The sequence below is a fragment of the Schistocerca americana genome, chromosome 2 (assembly GCF_021461395.2).
Source record: "Schistocerca americana isolate TAMUIC-IGC-003095 chromosome 2, iqSchAmer2.1, whole genome shotgun sequence".
NCBI classification, from domain to species: domain Eukaryota; kingdom Metazoa; phylum Arthropoda; class Insecta; order Orthoptera; family Acrididae; genus Schistocerca; species Schistocerca americana.
Window position 1 is genome coordinate 907126808 of NC_060120.1, and position 21105 is coordinate 907147912.

At 40.3% G+C, this 21105-nt stretch overlaps 1 protein-coding gene across 5 annotated transcripts in view; it reads right to left on the reverse strand.

The window, feature by feature from the left end:
• LOC124595920 (ring canal kelch homolog) overlaps positions 1-21105 on the reverse strand; it is a 133758-nt gene that overhangs the window by 19150 nt on the left and 93503 nt on the right. For all 5 annotated transcript variants that reach the window (XM_047134831.1, XM_047134833.1, XM_047134832.1 and 2 more), the window contains 2 exons: positions 1516-1630; positions 856-996 (listed from right to left, as the gene is read on the reverse strand). In XM_047134831.1, coding sequence (XP_046990787.1) covers positions 856-996; positions 1516-1630 — 256 coding nt within the window. The remainder of the gene's footprint in view (positions 1-855; positions 997-1515; positions 1631-21105) is intronic.

The following is a 21105-nucleotide window of genomic DNA, read 5'->3' on the forward strand; positions in this document are numbered from 1 at the left end:
CCTTCCCTCTTTCCTGATGAGGCAACAGTTTGTTGCGAAAGCTTGAATTTTGTGTGTATGTTTGTGTGTCTATCGACCTGCCAGCGCTTTCGTTCGGTAAGTCACCTCATCTTTGTTTTTTTTATATATATATATATATATATATATATATATATATATATATATATACCTGCCAGCACTTTATGTGCCTATCGACCTGCCAGCACTTTCGTTTGGTAAGTCACATCGTCTTTGTTTTTTTAATATATATATATAAAAAACAAAGACGATGTGACTTACCAAACGAAAGTGCTGGCAGGTCGATAGGCACATAAAGTGCTGGCAGGTCGATAGGCACATAAACAAACACAAACATACACACAAAATTCAAGCTTTCGCAACAAACGGTTGCTTCATCAGGAAAGAGGGAAGGAGAGGGAAAGACGAAAGGATGTGGGTTTTAAGGGAGAGGGTAAGGAGTCATTCCAATCTCGGGAGCAGAAAGACTTACCTTAGGGGGGAAAAAGGACAGGTATACACTCGCACACACACACATATCCATCCGCACATACACAGACACAAGCAGACATTTGTAAAGGCAAAGAGATTGGGCAGAGATGTCAGTCGAGATATATATATCTCTTGGCATTACAAAATATTTCTTCTCCTGAAAGTAAGGTATGGACATTAATTACGCCTCATAAATTTGTAAGTTCCTTGAGGGAATTTTCATTTTGGTCTATGTAACTAGCTGCAATTTCCTTGTTATAATACAGTCAGGTTTTACTTAATATGTATTGCGAGAGTAGTTATTTGATTAATTTTAAACATTTCTTTCCTGGATATCTTCTTTTCATTAGCTATATCATATCATACCTGCATTTCTTCTGCATAACGCCATATCAGCAACTGGTGTCCATCTCTGTGTTTCTGGGTTGTAGGCCTCAACACTTTTACGTACCAATGGGCCATCATGTCCTCCAACAGCATACAAAATTCCATCCAGAACTCCAACACCTACAATAACAGCATAAATATATATTTTAATACACTGAATCGTTGTTTCAACAGCAGCTTTAAAAAAATCAGGAATGAACAAATCACAGAAAATAAGTTTATTGTTGTGCACCCTTCTTTAACTCTGTTTTGTGTTTGAATCCTACATGCTCTTCTCTTCCGTGTACTAGTTGTGACTAGTTTTTGACCCTTATCATAACTTTTCTGCCCATTCTGTTGAGAACATTTCCTATAATTGTAACAACATGGTTTCAATAGTTCCATATACTATTTTTCTCTGCCACACACCGTCGGGTGGCTTGCGGAGTATGGATGTAGATGTAGATCAGATTTTTACTATTGTCATTGCTCTAGACATTTCTTGTCATGTCTTCACTTTGCACAGTCATTTATTTTTGTGAATGATTAGGGGGTCATGATACATTTAAATTAAATAGTTCCTGCCTTGAATTTCAGGCTACTACAATAGCTACTTGATAAGTTCAAAAATTACAAAAAGGGATAGTGCTGTATTCTCACCTGCTCCACTTCTCCGTGCAGACATCTCTGCGACTGGTGACCAAGAATCTATTTCAGGATTATAGCATTCAACAGAGCTTAAACATTGTCTTGAAGCGCCATCATAGCCACCAACCTGAAGGAGGACAAATTGTTGTACACAACAGTTGGCTCAAACATGATTTTAAACATAACAGGAGAATGAAGTCTGATTACACAATAATTTGGAGATCATCAAAGATTCCAGCAAAACACTTCAGATATTATTCAGGAAAATCTTTGACAGTGGAAAAAAAACTTTACTGCTTTTCTCACAGTAACTGTAGGCCATATATCTAAAGGATCCAATTTCTACCAAATTTAGTATTTCTGATGAGAGGCCCTCAGTGGTGGGATCGACTTTTTCAAACTATCTACATGATGATGTAGGTTAAGATCCCAGGTATCATACACTGCAGCCATTCAGACTGGTAGCTCTCATTTGCAAGTAACTGAAAAAAATTAAATAAATAAATCAGAATCTCGTGTGACACTCAATAGTGTTAAAACAGCTGGGTTGTGTAATCTGGTTGTGTGGTATAATGGATAGGGTAACAGCTTAATATGAAGGAGGGTGTGGGTTCGAATCTCGCCTTGTGCAGTAATTTTTTTTATTTTTTAATTTTAAAATCTTTATCAAAATAACTTTGGTCATCATTTTTATCTACTTAATGTATTTAAATGTAAGTTCTTATTTACATTCCTTTGTCACACAATTTTATTCATAAAGCAAGTTCTTTATTTGCTCTCATTTTTCCTCCTATAATTCTTTCTCCACTTGAAATATTTCTTCCTGTGTTTTTAATTAATATTGTGTATTAATTTGATCTAATTTCTTTTGTTTTATCACCATTTTTTGTCCACATTATTGTGTTCATTATATATATTTCTCGTTTTACTTGTACTTATAACCCCACCTTCCATTTCAATTTTCATCTGTGTTCTTCTGTCAACAGTATTCATCAGAGACAAGGGTATCATCCCCGGTGTTATAGATGACTGCTATTATTTTCTATATACATAAATTATTCAGTGGGAAGGATGGACAGTAATCTGCTGCTGTTTGATGATGGTGGTGGTGTCGTGTACAGTGAGGTGTCAAAGTTGAGCGATTGTAGAAGGATACAAGATGACTTAGGCAAAATTTCTAGTTGGTGTGATGAATGGTAACTAGCCCTAAATGTAGAAAAATGTGAGTTAATGTGGATGAGTGGGGACCAAAACCCATATGTTTGTATACAGCATTAGTAGTGTCCTGCTTGAAACAGTCATGTCATTGAAATATCTGGACGTATTCCTGCAAAGCGATGTGAAATGGAACAGGCATGTGAGGATTGTGCTACGAAAGGTGAATGGTTGATTTCTGCTTATTGAGAGAATTATAGAAAAGTGTGGTTCGTATGCAAAGGAGACTGAATATAGGATGTTAGTTGGAGCTGTTCTAGAGTATTGTTCAAGTGTTTTGGATCCATACCAGGTCTGATAAAGGAAGACATCGAAGCAATTCGGAGGCGGGCTGCTAGATTTCTTATTGATACGTTTGAACAACATGGAAGTGTTACGGAGATGCTTTGGGAACTCAAATGGGAATCCCTGGAGGGAAAGCGATGTTCTTTTCAAGGAACACTATTGAGAAAATTTAGAGGATTGCCATTTGAGGCTGACTGCAGAACAATTAAGTTGGTTCCAACATAAAATGCGTGTTAGCACCATGAAGATAAGATACGAGAAATTAGGACTCATGCAGACACATGTAGACAGTCATTTTTCCCTGGTTCTATTTGTGGGTGGAACAGGAAAGGAAGTGACCAGCAGTGATACCCACCTTCCACCACATGCCGTAAAATGGGTTGTGGAGTACTGATGTAGATGTAGATTACAGGATATACTGAGTGAGTTACCACATATGTCCACTGGGTTATCACCAGTAGATACAATGCATGAGATTTATGGGAGAACCATTACTAAAATTGTTTAGATGACATTCTACAAAAGAACAAGAGACAGCAGTAACAGACAATACGATAATAGGTAAGTTACACGAATCAGCCCAGAGTAGTCTACTCAGGTTTAACAATACAGCAGATGTACCCTTTCTTAGCATAGTTGATATAGTTTTAGTGAAAGATGTCCATCATAGCTCCAACATAAAGAAAGAGACGGATAAGTTCTTCCAACAGTATTGTGGACCTTTTAAGATGGTGGGAATACAACATCCTAAGGCACTGTTCCTGGTTGACCCACATACAGGTCACAAAAATGGTCTACACAATGTTGATATGGTTAAGACATATATACTGCAAGGACAATTTACCCATTTTACAAATTTGGTGGAACAATGCCTGTTGGATGTCTGAGTTAACAGCTTTGGTAATTCTTATTTCGTTTCTCCAAAGCCATTTTTTCCCATTAGACTATTCTATATTCTGTTCTACCTTATTTAATAAGTAAATTGCATCCTTTTATGTGAAAGCAAGAATGTACCACTAAAAGTTGCTCTGTGAATACCTGGAATTATCATTTTTTTAAGTATTATTAATATGTACTATGTTCCTTACAGAAAAATATGCATACATAAGTTATCTACGTGTACCTTTATGTATAATTGCAATTTTATATTTTTTAAGAGGAACAATACAAAACGGTTGGGTTATCTATTGGTTTTATATGGAAGACTCTTTATGAGTAGCTGACAGAGATACTATACAATAGATTTGTGACAATGATGATTGATGATTTATTAATTTCTTTCTTTTTCATGTGGTGGTGTTCTTACTCTCCACACTTACAGCAGACATTTGCTAAGGTCAATTTTTGGGATCTGTGATGGTGAAGTTGTGACAAGTCCATCCAGTAGGGAATGCCAAACACCTTCTCCCTCCCACATCACAATGAAGAACTTTGCAAGAACTGGAAATTCCTTGGGGTGGCGGCTGGTAAGGGATTATGTCTTTCAGGACTATCTTCTTTCTTTTTTCACATTAACAAGCCTATTCTTTTCTTTCCTTTTTTCCTTCTTTGCCAGGAGTACCATTTCTATCTTTTGCCAGGAGTACCAATTCTATCTTTCACACTGTCCACATTCACACGCTTCTCTTTTACATTTGTTTCTATCACAATGTGTTGTCACAGGATGGCTGAGAAGAGCAACATGTGTGTAACGATATGACTTGGACAAATGGACATAATTTTTGCACCACACATGTGTTGTGTACAATGTCAGTATGTTGCATCTCCGGCACGTCATATGTTGTGGGGGAAGATAATGGAGGAAAGCCCGTGCATGCAGTGCAACACTCTGAAATATGATGTGCTAACATGAGCGTAATGAGCGGAAGATAGCAGTGCCATCTAGCGAGAAATCATTTAATTGATAGCGAAGATGCAATAACAAAATCACTTTATCAGTTTCTAATACAGAGAATTAACTACACACAAAACGGGAGTAGCACACAAGAAAACTAGGTTATATTTAAATAACAGTAATGTTTGATCACTGTGAGAAGACATAAGTGATAATGACCTGGATATATATTACGATACATGTGTTTTATAAAGTAAGTGACAATGGTGAGAAGAAAATAGAGTTAGCTCAACAACCCTGGCACGTTTTGTCATCATATAAAATCTGTTGAGTCTTCAAAGGATGAAAATGGCAGTTTCAGTCTTTGCTTTTTAAAATGCCACGTGGTATTTTTGTTGTGTGTTGGATCAAACGTTGGGGGGAGGGGGGGCAGGTACAGCAATGAACGTGTGGGTAAAAGCAATTTTGTATAGGGAGTATGGTTTGTTATGCTTTAAAACTGACACACAAGAAGTGAAGGAACCCTTTCCTGTTAGAATGTGAGAAATGAAACTTACGTTCTGTGCAGACAGATTTTACATGGTGAAGTGTATCCCACTTTACGTGAGCTGAGTTGAAATGGGTAGGCAGACCTACAGAGGCTGTCCTACATCTGAAGTGAACCTGCAGATAGGTATACCACATAGAGGGGCCTAGTCCTTCAGTTAGGGGGATCCACAGAGGGATAATCTCAACCATTTTTGGTAAGGAATGAGCAGAGGATACTTCCATCCGAAAGAAAGAATGGTTGTACAATATCTGCCGACACAAAGGGTTGAACTCAACTATTAAGGTTGGAGAAGATGTGTTGAGTGTCAATTGGTCACTTTGTCAAAGGGGTATTGAAATATTTCAGGAGCAAACAAATGTACAAATCTTTCATATGGATGGTTAAAGACGAAATTAAGTATACTGCTAATGTTAAACCACTGCTGTTACTTAACAATGTATTTTAATTTAAATGAAGAACACACATCCCATGTTCTTAAAAGCTTAAAGCACAATTAATGGTATAGAGTGTGTAATGATCAAGCACGAACACCATCGCACACTTACTTACTAAGAGACATCTTCCACACTAACTCTTAGATACCAAATGAACAATCGTGCATGAATATTTAAAGAAAACATTCCATATATTTATTAGGGGAAATCAAACAGATAACAAATTGTAATATGATACCAGATTTAAATTTAATTGCAAAGAGCGTGTTAACCTTCGAGCGGGTGCACCTGTGTACAAAATGCACCAGTCACAAATAGCCTTGTCTTGTATCTTTCCAATGTTGTTTTAAAATTGCAAGCCTGTATCTATTCCTTCATTACTGCTTCAGCTAACACTGTGATAAGCTGTGTTGTCACACATCCACGAAAGCAGCAGTATTACAAAATAAACAGTGAGCTAATATAACAATGTATTCGATCCATTTTTGACAATATAATGTAACTGGACAGGCAAAAACTCTACTCACCAAGTGGCGGAAGAACACACAAATAAAAGAAGGTTATAATTAGGCAAGCTTTTGGAGCCAGTGGCTCCTTCTTCAGGCAGAAGGGTTGAAGGAAAAGGATTGGAGAGGTCTATTGTTCGGAGCTGCACCGGATGAGATTTGGAAGAGCTTAAAGGTTGAAGACAGGATAATATACAAGACAGAGAATACTGCTAAAACATCATGTACGACTTAATAAGAGTGAAAAGCTGAGTGCATTGTACGTAACAGAGGTGGGAGGGAGACAGCAAAAAACAGACATGTATAAAAATGAAAGACGTAGAAAACTAAAATGGAGTGAAGAAAGGAGTAGTTACCGTGAAGAAATGCTGAAATGGAAGAAACTAACGAAATTAAAGCAAGTTGGGTGGCGAGAACCAAGGACATGTTGTAGTGTTAGTTCCCACCTGCAGAGTTCTGAGAAACTAGTCTGGGGGCAAAATCCAGATGGTGTGTGTGGAGAAACAGGCATTGAGGTAATGATTATTATGTTGTAGAGCATGCTCTGCAACAGGATATTGTGTGTAGCCCCTATACTCCCTCTTCCTATGCCCATTCATCCTAACTGATAATTAAGTGGTAGACAGGCCAATGTAAAAACCAAACAGTGTTTATATAACAGCTGGTGTATGACGTGTCGTCTCACAGGTGGCTCTTCCTTTGATAGTGTACGTTCTGCCAATTACAGGGCTGGTATAGGTGGTGGTAGGAGGGTGCATAGGGCAAGTCTTGTAGCTGGGATGGTCACAGGAATAGGAGCCATAAAATAGCAAGATAGGTGCAGAAGGAGCATAGGGTCTTACAAGAATACTGCAGAGACTGGGAGGGTGACAAAAAGCTATTCGAGTTGTGGTGGGCAAAATCTCAGACGGAATGGATCTCATTTCAGGGCGTGATTCTAGGAAGACATGGCCTTGTCAAAGTAGCTGATTAATATATGCATGCTCTACAACATGACAATCGTGCCTTGATGCTTCACCACTTGTTCCATCTGGATTCTTCCCCCAGACATCAGTTTCTCAGAACTCCACAGGTGGGAACAAGTGCTACAACATGTCCTTGGTTCTCACCACCAACCTGGCCTTAATTTAGGTTAATCTCTTCCATCTTTCACTGTCCCCCTCCCACCTCTGTTACATACAATACACTCAGTTTTTGCACTATTATTAAGTCATGCACAGTGTTTTAGCAGTAATCTCTGTCTTCCATATTATCCTGTCTTCCTCCTTTAAGCTCTCAGGTTTTCAAACCTCATCTGGTGCAGACCCCAACAATCAATCTTTCCTTCTCAACCCATCTGGTGAGCCTCCCTTGACCCACAGTTCTGGGTGAGTTTTCTGAAATCCATCCATTCTCCTAGACCTCTCCAGTCCTTCTCCTTCTCCTTCACCCCTCTTCCTTCCTCTTCAACCCTTCTGTCTGAAGAAGGGGCCACTGGCTCCAAAAGCTTGCCTAATTATAACCTTCTTTTATGCGTGTGTTGTGTCGCTACTCAGAAAATATACAGTGGGTGATTTCATCTCAAATCATACAGGTCATGTCAATTCATGGCCATGAATTTTCCTGGAAAAAATATATATTAGGCCTCTATACCATAAGTGTAAAGAAATAAAGTATATTTGTCTTATCTTAATTTCTGTAACTGGTATGGCCCTCTGAAATATGTATATTTTGTAAATAACTCTTAAAACAGTAGAGAACAAAAAAAATATGACTAATAAACTAAAAGTACTTGAGACCTGACAAATGTTTTCCATTAAAGCTCCCTGTTAGTATGTTGAAATTTAGTTCAGACTCGCAAACTTATAGGTTTCCTTTAGGTTACAAATATACGATGAAAATACAAAATGTAAGTTAATTTTTCCACTTAAGATATTTTTTTATTATTATTTTTATTTGTAAAGTCTCAGAACCCTGTCTTTCCTGTCATATTAACAAATACTAGTGATGTAATTATAAACTGTATCCTCTGCTCCAGCTATCTATCTTATGTAAATATTTATTAATAAAAATGTAAAAAAATTGCATTTTACGAGTTTTTATGAATTATTTACTCAAAAAGCCTCCATGTAAAAACTTTTGAGAACTTCATGAAAAACTGTTTGGTTAATATGTTAGTGGTCAGTGCAAACACAGTGGGCAATATTCTTCTGTGTAAAGTGTTAAAAATTTTTCAACGTTCTGTATATTTTGCGTCACTGAATTTTTATTGTAAAATATACATGATGGCAACACTGTTTACAGCACTCTTATTTTTATAACAAACCAGTGAGAACTTGCATATAAATCATTCTGCACTCTGTTTTGTGTTTTGTTTGAGCTTTTTGTTAAATACAATGTCAGTGAGGAAACACAGTAGTGAAAGAGCGAGGTGTGTGAACTATGCACAAAGATTCAAAAAGATGGTGTTTAAGAAAACTGAAAAATACTTCACAGGTGTTGGAAATCTGTCAAGCGTATTACCTATGCCAGTTTACTCTTGTCAGTCCACCCAATTTTCATATTTCAAAAGCTTTGAGTCTTGTCTTCTCCAGTTCTCCCACAATCCATGGTTCAAATTCTAAACAATAATTTTCCTCAAATTAAGGCCGATGTTTGACACTTGTAGACTTCTTTTGGCCAGGAATGTGTCCTTTGCTTGTTCTAGTCTCCTTTCTCTACCCTCCTTGAGTCATATGTCACACATTATTTCGCTTTCAAGGTAGAATTCATTCATTTCATCGCTTCTTAGCTCCCAGTTTTGATGTTAACTTTATCATTAATTTCATTACTGTTACTTCTCATTACTTTCTTGCTTTATTATCAATCCATATTCTTTGCTCAGAAGTCTGCTCATTCCATTTAGTCTGTCCTGCAACTCTTCCTCACTTTCACTGAAGATGGCAATGTCATCAACGAATCTTATCATTGATGTTCTATCACCAGGAATTTTAATCCCACTCTAGAGACTATCTTTTATTTCTGTCATGCTTCTTCAATGTTTAGATTGAACAACAGAGGAGTAAGGCTGCGCCTGTCTTACACCTTTCTTAATAAGGACATTTTGTTGTAGGTGTTCCATTCACAGTGCTGCTTCTTGGTTCTTATACATAGCATCTTTCCCTACGCAATTTTCATATACTTTTTTGAGAATTTTGAATATCCTGCACCATTTTACATTGTTGTTGACAAATCCTATGAATGGGTCTTGATTTTTCTTAAACCTCATTTTTGTTACCTAGTGCAGCCTCAGAACTGTTTCTGTGGTGTCTTTACTGTCCCTACAGCATGCTCTAGACTATCAATAATATTGGGCAATAATATATCACATATATTGATAGTTGGCAGTGTCAAATGTCAGATGCACAAATATGGCGGATACGGACACCAGCTGTTATTTGGCTCTTGGGCTGGCTTCACCCTCATGCAAGGAAAACAGCAACTGCAAATGGCTGAAGGAGTGGTATACAAAGAGAAGAAGACTGATGTAAGAAAATTTACTGAGTTACCTGAGGATACACGAGCCTCAAGATTATTGGAACTTTCTGAGGATGGATGCTTGCTCATAAGATGTACTTTTACTAATGGTTACGTCTATAATTGTGATTATATCTGTGTAATATTTAATTATTTATGTCAAATTTTAAAAAGAAGTAGTACACAGTTTTACTTAAATAGTGCCAAAATTTTCTGGTCCTTTCAAGCAGTTCAAGGCATCAAAGTATCAAAGTGTTAGCTACAGTAGCTCATCAGGACCAGCCCTGCTTTTCAATGCACTCAAAGTTCTTTTCAGTCCTTTCTTATAATTTGTATGCAATGAATTTAATTTCTTTACTAATTTACTATATCTATAGGGTGTCCCCCCTGGTCAATATTCTGGGACATTATAGGAATGATTATCCGAACTAAGAAAAGTTCAGTAAACATGGGCCCCAAAATTCATACCTGAAGAGCTATTGTCGCAGAAGAAGCTGAGTAGCACCGTGATGTAGTAGTTATATACAAACTATTGCATGGAGGGCCGTGAGTTCAAAACTCACCTGCACTGTACAATTTTAATTTCTATATTCGATTCGAGTACATTCAAGAAGTATCCACAAATGTCAAGAATCATTGTACTGGAATGCTCTGTAGCTGTATATATTCTGTAAGTGTTCTGACCAGAGGCAGTTCGCTCCACGCTCTTTTTTGTACAAGTGCTGAATAAACCCACGTTAAGTGAAGTCAGTGTTTGTCACTCATCTAATTACACCTTCTTCTAGATGATATTATTCTGGTGGAAGCAATGGGTATTGGAACTTGTGATAGCGCACATTATGGGCGACACAGTGGTTCCCATCAGGCCACGACAGAGCCGCCATTTACGTGGTGAGAAACACAAGTTTGAGCCATATTCAACAGATCGCAATCTATCGGAGACAGAAGAAGAAGAGGACATTACGGTGACAGCAACTGTGTGCCACCACATGAGACATCCTTCTGGGTTCTCTGGTGATGATGGCCAAGAGCCAAACAAGTGGCTAAAGGTATACTTTTCTACTTGGAGGGCACTGCCAAGCAATGGTATGAGAACAATGAGGAGAAGTTCACAAGCTGGGAAGTATTTTAGGCGGAACTGCGCAAGTATTTTGGCAAGGCTGAAGGTGAATTAAAGTGCAGGGCACAGCGTCCAGGAGAAACGACAGCATCATACATTCAAGACGTCTTGGAGCTGTGTAAAATAGTGGATCCTAGAATGAAGGAGGAGGATAAGGTTGCACATCTCATGAAGGGTCTTGCTGAGGACATGTATCAAGCGCTACTCCTGAAGGAGGTTTTGACAGCAGACGACTTCATAAAATGGTGCCAGTATATCGAGGCAATGTATCGAAAAAGAATTACACACGAGAAGTTAGAACAGCTTCCAAATGTCATATTGATGTCCATGATGGAGGAAGCAACTGATTTTACAAGTGTTCTTTGTCAGATAGTGAGAGAGGAGGTTCAGAAGGCACTTGGATTGCACAGTGAGCAAAAAACCGAGATGCTTCAAGAGGTCATAAGGGAGGAAGTGGAACAGACATTGAACCCAGTCTCTCATCCTTCATTTCCCTTTAAAACAGTGAAAAAGTCGAGACTCAGGCAGAGTTTCATTCCTACAATGCCGCATGAGGAACCTGTTTGGGCACCAAGGAAGACTGACATCTGGAGGAGCCAGGATAACCAACCAGTATGTCTCCACTGTGGACGACGACTAAATCGGCCAGATGTTAACCAGAGCTGAGGAAGCTCGGCAGTTAGCTCAACTCTGCACGCTGCAGGCTCAAGAAAACGATCACCGAAGGTACGATGCGAGCCACCGCAGCTTGGTGACCTCGTCTGGATCTTCACTCCTATTCAGAAGGTTGGTCTCTCTGAGAAGCTCCTCAAGTGCTACTTTGGACCTTATAAGGTTGTAAGACAGTTGTCTGATGTTACTTATGAAGTTGAAGATTTCGACTCCGACACAAGATGACAAAAGACCAGAGATACAGTCCATGCCCTTCGAATGAAGCCCTATAAGGATCCTGCAACCCAGGGTAAATTTGGAGCTCCAGCGACAGGCAACAAGCAAAGAGGTGACAAAGAGTGTAGTGGCAAAAGAGGTTCTAAGATCACTGCCAGGGACAGACTCAGTCAACAGGAGTTGGAATACGCAGGACCGATGACTCGTTCCAAGACTAGGAGGACATAACACTGAGATGCTGTTCTCTTAAAGAGGGAGCAATGTCGCAGAATAAGCTGAGAAGCACTGTGGTGTAGTGGTTATGATACCAGACTGCTGCATGGAGGGTCGTGAGTTCAAAACTCACCTGCACTGTAAAATTTTAATTTCTATATTCGGTTCGAGTACATTCTAGAAGTATCCACATATGTCAAGAATCATTGTACTGGAATGTTCTGTTGGTATATATATAATGTATGTGTTCTGGCTGGAGGCAGTTCGCTCCGCGTTCTTGTATGTGCAAGTGATAAATAAACCTTCGTTAAGTGAAGTTAGTGTTGTCATTCATCTAATTACACCTTCTTCTACGTGACACTATGAGCACTACTTCAACTTCGATACTGTGAAACAAATCTCTTCTAGTTCAAGCTCTCTGCTTTCCATATTTTGGGAGGAGATAGTATGGACCAAAAGAAGAAGAAACTGTCTAACAGACATGGGTTCTGAAACATACCTTAAAATCTATGATCACTTGTTTGATAGAAGAGATGTATTTCACAGTATCAAAGATGAAGAAGTGCTCCTAGCCCTTAAGGTATGCATTCTAAGCCCTGGTTTACTAGACTTTTATGCTTCAAATGATTATTTCTCACGGGACACCTTATATAGGCTGAATGTCATTTCAATGACCACTTCTTCGATCTCTTCACCTTTTTCCTACAGCCATTCTGACTTAGCTTCCTTGCACTTCCCATTTATTTCATTCCTATGTAACTTATATCACTGAATTACTGTCTTTCTCTGTGTAATTTTCTACTTCCTTCTTTCATTCATCAACTGAAGTATTTCTCCTGTTACCCCAGGTTTCTTCACAGATATCTTCCAGTAGCTATCTTTATCTGCTCAAGTTCTATGAGTGCCCTTGCTAAGGATGTCCATTCCTCTTCAACTGAACTGCCTACTATAGTATGAGGGTGGTTTGAAAAGTTCTCGAGAGATCAGTGCTAGGGCAATGAGTTATTCGTGTGATTTTCATTGGACTGTTGCCTGTAAACATGTGCCACTTCAGTGCTCTTGGAAGAGAGCTGTGGTGGCGATGTGACTGTGTTGTCCTTGTGTAGTGATTTGTGGAGATGGAAAAAAAATCGAGATTCGAGCAGTGATTACATACTTCGTAAAGAAAGGTATGAAAGCAAAGGATATTCATGCCGATTTCCAGAATACACTGGGGGACTCTGCTCCTTCATATTCAACTGTTACCAAGTGGACAAATAAATTTAAATTTGCTCGGGAGACCTTAGGTGACGATGATACGCGCAGTGCTCGGCCAAAATGTGTCACTACACCAGAAATCATTGCAAAAGTGCACAAAATGGTGGAGGAGGCTCACCGATTGAAAGTGCATGAAATTGCTCATGCTTGCCAGATGTCATCTGAAAGGGTACATCATATTTTAACTGAAGAATTAGAAATGAAAAATTTATCTGCAAGATGGGTGTCGTGGCTCTTGATGCTGGATCACAAACACATGAGAATGGACGTATTGGAACAATTTTTGGCCCATTTTAGGAGAAATGAACATGAGTTTTTGCACAGATTTGTGACCACAGATGAAACTTGGGTGCACTACTATACCACAGGGACAAAACAACAGTCAAAGCAGGGGAAACATGCTGATTCTCCACCACCAAAGAAATCAAAGACAATTCCTGTGGCAGGAAAGGTCATGGCATTGTTCTGGGATGCGAAGGGGATTCTGTTTATAGATTATCTTCTTACTGGGCAAACAATAACTGGAGAATACTATCCAAACCCACTGGACAAGTTGCAACAAAAGACACGTGAAAAAAAGGCCAGTTTCAGCAAGGAAGAAAGTCATTTTCCATGAAGACAATGTCCGTCTGCACACACGTGCCATCGCCATGGCAAAATTACATGAACTAACGTATGAATTTTTGCCACACCTGCCTTATTCACCTCATATGGCTCCGTCAGACTTCAAACTCTTCCGAAAACTGAATATTTTTCTTGATGGACAAAGATTCATTTCAAACAAAGAACTAATAGACAGAGTTGACAACTATTTTGCAGGCCTGGAGAAAACTAATTTTCGAGATGGGATCAAGGCACTGGAACATCATTAGACCAAGTGCATTAATCTACAAGGAGACTACATTGCAAAATAGAAAAAAGTTTCAGAGATGTAAGTACTATTTTTTCTGTTCCATTCTGAGAACTTTTCAAACCACCCTTGTATTTATCATCACTGTATCTTCAGCCCTACAGAAATTCAAACACAAATCATCATTCCCCAGTACTACAGTACCATACTTCTTTATAAGTTGATTTTTCCACTTGATTTTTTTAAGCCTCGCCTACTCTTCATCATCACTAATTTGTGGTTCAAGTCCATATCTGTACACCTCACAACTGAATATCTGATTTTGGTATCACTGTCTGACCATAATGTAACCCAGCTGGTATCTTTTGTGTCTCAAGGCATTTGTCAAGTATATAACCCCTCTTATGAGTTTTGAACAGTGTGTTCATTATTACCAAGCTGAAGTTTATTGCAGAACTCTGTTAGTCTTTCTTCTCTGCCATTCCTACTACCAGGCCCATATTCTTCCGTAACCTCATCAACCTTTCCTTCCCCTATAACATCATTCCAAAGCTCCATGATTATTAGATTATTATATCCCTTTACATATTGTGTTGCCCTCATATACTCTCTCCATCTGTTAATCTTCTGATTGTGGCGTCAGCAGATGTACCTCAGGTTTTTTTTTCTTTTCTTTTCTTTTCTTTTTTGTTTCCTTCCCCCATCTGACCATAGAGCCTTATCTTCTTTCCACTTCACTTCACTTCATTGATCCCCATTACATGTAGATCGAGCCTTTACATTTTTTTTTCCCAGATTTTCTAGCTCCCCTGCCACATTCAGACTTCTGACATTCCATGCTCTGAGTCATAGAATGTTATCCTTTCATTCATTATTAAATCTTTTTCTCATGGTCACTTCCCACTTGGCAATCCCTCTTTGAGATCTGAATGGGGGACTAATCCGGAATCTTTCGGCAATGGAGAGACCATCTTGACCTCAACAATTTTATAATTACAGGCCACATGTCCTATGGATAAATTGCTTCTGCAACCTCATGCCACTGATTGTGGCTGATCCTTCAGCCTTTTAGGGCAGTGTCCCACCCCAAGGGTACGAGAATGCCCTGATCGTTTTTCAGCACTTCCATGGTGAGTCATTATCCTGGAAATCACTTGAATGAAATTCATCATCATCATCATCATCATCATCATCATCATCATCATCATCATTTAAGACTGATTATGCTTTTCAGCGTTCAGTCTGGAGCATAGTCCCCCGTATAAAATTCCTCCATGATCCCCTATTCAGTGCTAACATTGGTGCCTCTTCTGATGTTAAGCCTATTACTTCAAAATCATTCTTAACCGAATCCATGTACCTTCTCCTTGGTCTACCTCGATCCTCCTACCCTCTACTGCTGAACCTATGAGTCTCTTGGATAACCTTGCTTCTCCCATGCGTGTAACATGACCCCACCATCTAAGCCTGTTCACCCTGACTGCTACATCTATAGAGTTCATTCACAGTTTTTCTTTGATTTCCTCATTGTGGACATCCTCCTGCCATTGTTCCCATCTACTAGTACCTGCAATCATCCTAGCTACTTTCATATCTGTCACCTCAACCTTATTGATAAGGCAACCTGAATCCACCCAGCTTTCGCTTCCATACAACAAAGTTGGTCGAAAGATTGAACGGTGCACAGATAACTTAGTCTTGGTACTGACTTCGTTCTTGCAGAAGAGAGTAGATCGTAGCTGAGCGCTCAATGCATTAGCTTTGCTACACCTCGCTTCCAGTTCTTTCACTATGTTGCCATCCTGTGAGCACATGCATCCTAAGTACTTGAAACCGTCCATGTGTTCTAACTTTGTTCCTCCTATTTGGCACTCAATCCGTTTATATCTCTTTCCCACTGATATTACTTTCATTTTGGAGATGCTAATCTTCATTCCATAGTCCTTACGTTTCTGATCTAGCTCTGACATATTACTTTGCAAACTTTCAATCGAATCTACCATCACCGATATAAGTGGAGTGCAGGTCATGGTAAACAGCCCTGCCATCCCAGGCACCTATTTGTATTCACGTGGTTCCCTGTTATGGCCCGGTACCTGTATTCCTTCACTGATGGATACTTAGGTCCTGATCTATGCAGATGTACTGCCCTTATGAGAGAATTCCACCGTGCATAGCAACCTGCCACTTTTAAATCGCAAGAGACTGAAATCACGCCATCCAACTCTGTGCGATGCTGCTGACATGGTTGCTAAGAATTTCAAACCTCTTGAAGAATGGAAAGGTCAGTGGGAAGCAGTGACAGATGTGCACCTGCATAAGATCTTCTCAGGTGCTAAACTTCCAAGTGGATTCGACTTACCATGCAAGACCTGGTCTACTCTCAACAGAATCCGTACCGGCCGTGGGCGATGTAGGGATGCTCTCTTTAAGTGGAAGAAGCTGCCTGATCCAGCTTGTGACTGCGGGGCTCCATACCAGACTGTTCACCAGATTGTCAGTGAATGCAGGATTCGAGCCTATCACGGCGCCAAAGAGGAATTCCTGCTAGCAACTCCAGATGCAGTGCGCTGGATTGAAGGACTGGATATTCAGTTGTAACGACAAACTTAAGTTTCTTGTGTGTCAATATGTACATATGTATAGGTAATTTAATTTCATGATATGTCTGTATTAGCCATATGCTAAATAAATAACTTAGGTCGTCACTCAGCTCCTTCACAGACAGTTCAGCTCCGGGCTCCAGACCAACCACCCAATTGGTGGCAAGGACAATTTTTCGTGACAAGTGATAAGTGTGACACTTGTCATGTGGTTTCTCCTGCATCTGCTCTGGTTCGCTGGCTGCAATACCAGCTCCTGTTCTCGTCTGTCGCTCGGCTACCTCCCCTCTACCACACCAAGCCTGATGCTACCATGCCATGTCAGATTCCCCCGGGATCTCTTCCCATGAATGACAGTTCCTGGACAATGATGGGAAAGTTGCATCTTCACATGTTTCAGTGTTCCTTGATGTCTTTTCATTCTTTTCGCTGGACCCAAGTTTCAATCTTCTCAATAATTGTTTTTCAACCGCATCCATCTTCCTTGAGTTGTGACAGTCTGCATATGCATCTCACTACTGGGCGAGTGTGTCCAACCAGGTACCAGATGAGGGGTGTTCATGCCTTATTACAATGCAAGGGTGTCCACTATGCACCTGACATCAACTGATCACTTCTTGTATTCAGTACCTGTGTTCAGTTGTTTGTTTGTCTCAATTCTGATAGGCATTTCTTGAAAGTCATGTTCATGTTTCTCAGCAGACGCTGCTTCTTGGCAGTGCTCTTTCTTCTGTGTAATTTGGTCAATCCATTCACATGTTGTTCTAAGGTAATTTCTCTTTCTTGCTATTACTGGTCTACGAATTCCTCATGTTTCCGAATTCATTCAGTTGCAGTGTATTCTCAGTCATCAGAGTTGTTGTTGCCTCCATCCCTCCAATTCAGGGGTCATAAAAGCTAGAACTGTTGCAGAGTGCCATTTGACTCACTCAGGTTCCTCAGTTTTTCCACAGCATTCAAACAGTGCATCCAGAAGTTTTTGTGTTTGCAAGCTGGACCACCTGCCATCATGTCTGCTGCAATTTTGTCGTGTTGTGCGCCACACCATTCTTGACCACAGAGTTCTATCCCAAACATCCCTCTCATACCGGCCCAGTCCTTGCACGATAGCAACACAAGCTGATCATTTCGTCGTCAGCCCTCTCACAACTGCTGCTCCTGTCATCAGCAACCCTGACATCACCGATGTTTGCTCACTTGCCAGCCCTATCGCAGCCAGCCCACCATCTCCCTTGTTGCGGGCACCTCTGCACCCAATCATGTGGCCTCCCCCATAATTGTCGCCAGCCCTGTCACAGCCGCCCCACGCATTGCTATCCCCAGCAGTTGCCGCCACGCCTCTTGCCACTACTTCCTCCACAGCCTGCACTAGCCACTACTTCCTCCGCGGCCAATTATGTGGCCTGCTCCACAGTCACTGCTGGCCCTACCACAGCTGTTCCTGGCTGCGCCTGTGCTGACCACGCAACCTCCTCTGCAGTCATTGCTGGTCCTGTCACATATGGACTCATAATGTGGTTCCCAGCAATTGCTGCCAATGCACTCACAGCCACTTCCTCCGCAGCTATCCGTGTTCAGCCAGCCATCCCCACAGACTCTGCCGATCCCACTGTGTGTTCTCCCAGGCCTGGATTGTGCCTCCATGTTCTCTTCGCTGCCACCTCAGCTTCTCCCCGTGCCTTCTCCTCACTGCCTGATTGTCTTATTCCATTCTGTTCTGGTAGCTACTCGGTACCTGCTCCACTGGATGCTGCACTTCTCTGAGATGAATGGATCCTCTTCCTCAAGTGGCAAAGGCAGGGTTGGGCCAGTGCATATTCAGCCACCACATGTACGGATACGCTTCACAGGCCAGGCATAGTCCCTGCAAGTTGTTTGTCAACAGAAGAGATGCTGAGCTGTTTACCACCAAGCCTCCTGCAGCCACCACAACATCTGAGTTGCAAGCAGCTGCTCCTGCATTGGCAGGTACTTAGGTTGCTACAGCCATCCTCCAGCCTATGCTTCAGACCAAAACGCCTGGTTCAGCTGCTGCTATACATCTGTCATGCCATCCTAAGCCTTTGCCAGGTTCATAGCCTCTGCCATCTGACAGCCACTTCAGAAGGCCTGCTTCCTCAGCTCATTGACACTTCTGATGATCATGAGCTTCGTCATAGTGGCCAACGCTATGCTCTGTTACAGAAGGACATTTCAGCTGTATTCATGTGTGGACCTTTGTCCTCCAAAGTTGTACTAAGTTTTAGTTCATGTTCAATAAATAAACAGTTGTTTTTAAATACATGCACAGCAATCACACTCTTGGCACACCACTTGGCCGAGGGATACAATATAATCATCTGATTATAAACTGAACCTGAGCCGGGAGCTGTACAGTGTGACAAGTTGGTAGTCTGAAGTGAAATGTTCATGTCAATGAAATGTTCATTACATAATTCAATGTTATTGCGGGTATAAAGGATAGGGGGATGCCTTCAAGCTGTCTATCGTGCTTTCAAAATGTAGTCAGTGGGGGTGGGGGAAAGAAACAGGAAACCACTTGGCAGAATTTTGCATATTTAATCATCACTAACAATTGGTTTAAGAATCAGAAAAAGAGGGTTGTATATGTGGAATAGGCCTGGAGACACCAAAAGGTTTCAAATTGATTATAAAATGGTAAGACAGAGATTTTGGAACTAGATTTAAAATTTTAAGACATTTACAGGAGCAGATGTGGACTCTGACAATGATGTATTATTTATTAAATGTAGATTAAAGTCCATACATTGTAAAAAAAAATTTTTAAAAATTAAGGAGATGGGACATGGATAAGTTGAAAAAACCAGAGGTAGTTGAGAGCTTCAGAGGTAGCATCAGGCAACAATGGCTTGAAAAGGGGAAAGGAATACAGCAGAAGACAAATGTCTAGCTCAGAGGGTGGAAATAGTAAAGGCAGCAGAGAATCAAATAGGCAAAAAGACAAGGCCTAGTAGAAATCCTTGGATAGCACAGGAGATTTTGAATTTAACTGGCAAAAGGAGAAAATATAAAAATGTAGCAAATGAAGCAGGCAAAAGGGAATACCCACATCTAAAAAATGAGATTTTGAGGAAGTGTAAAATGGGCAAATGTAAGGATTTGGAAGTATATTTCACTGGGGGAAGATATATACTCACAGGAAAATTGAAGAGACCTTTAGAGAATGGAGAAGCAGCTGCATGAACATGAACATGCTCAGACAAAAACCACTTTTAAGCAAAGAAGGGAAAGCTGAATGATGGCAACGGTATATGAGGGTCTATAAAAGGGAGATGAATTTGAAGACAGTATCATATAAATGGAAGAGGACACAGATGAAGATGAAATGGGAGGATACCATACAGCAAGAAGAATTTGACAGAGCACTCAAATACCTAAGCTGAAACAAGGCCCCAGGAGTTGACAACATTCCACCATAGCTAATGAGAGTCTTGGGAGAGCCAGTGACGACAAAACTCTTATATCTGGTCTGCAAGAGGCATGACCCAGGTGAAATACCTTCAGACTTCAAGTATAATGTAATAATTATAATTCCAAAGAAAGCAGGTGCTGCCATGTGTGTGTGTTTCCAAACTATCAGTTTATTAAGTCATAGTTGCACAATACTAACACGAATTCTTTACAGAAGAATGGAAAAAATGGTAGAACCAACATCGGAGAAGATCAGTTTGGATTCCAGAAAAATGTAGGAATACATGAGGCACTACTGACCCTACAACTTTTCTTAGAAGATAGGTTAATGAAACCAAACCTACATTTATAGCATTTGTAAACTTAGAGAAAGCTTTTGACATTGCTGACTGGAATATGCTCTTTGAAATTCTGAAGGTAGCAGTGATAAAATACAGGGAACGAAAGGCTATTTACAACTCGTACGGAAACCAGATGGCAGTTATAATAGTCAAGGGGCATGAAAGGGAAGCAGTGCTTGAGAAGGGAATGAGACAGGGATGTAGCCTATCCACGATATTATTCAATCTGTACATTGAGAAAGTAGTAGAGGAAACCAAAGAAAAATTTGGAATAGGAATTGAAATACAGGGAGAATACAAACTCTGCACTTTTCCGATGACAATGTAATTCTGTCAGAGACAGCAAAGGACTTGGACAAGCAGTTAAATGGAATCAGTTGGGTACGTCTTGCACCTGGGTTGTCCACAGGGATATGATGCTTGTGGCAAGGGGTTGGGATTGGGAGTGGCATAGGGATGGACCAAGATGATATGTAGGAAGGGTTGGCGACAGAACGCCACTTTAGGAGGGGTGGGAAGGATATTGAGTAGGATGTCCTTTATTTCAGGGCACGATGATAGGTAATCAAAGCTCCGGCA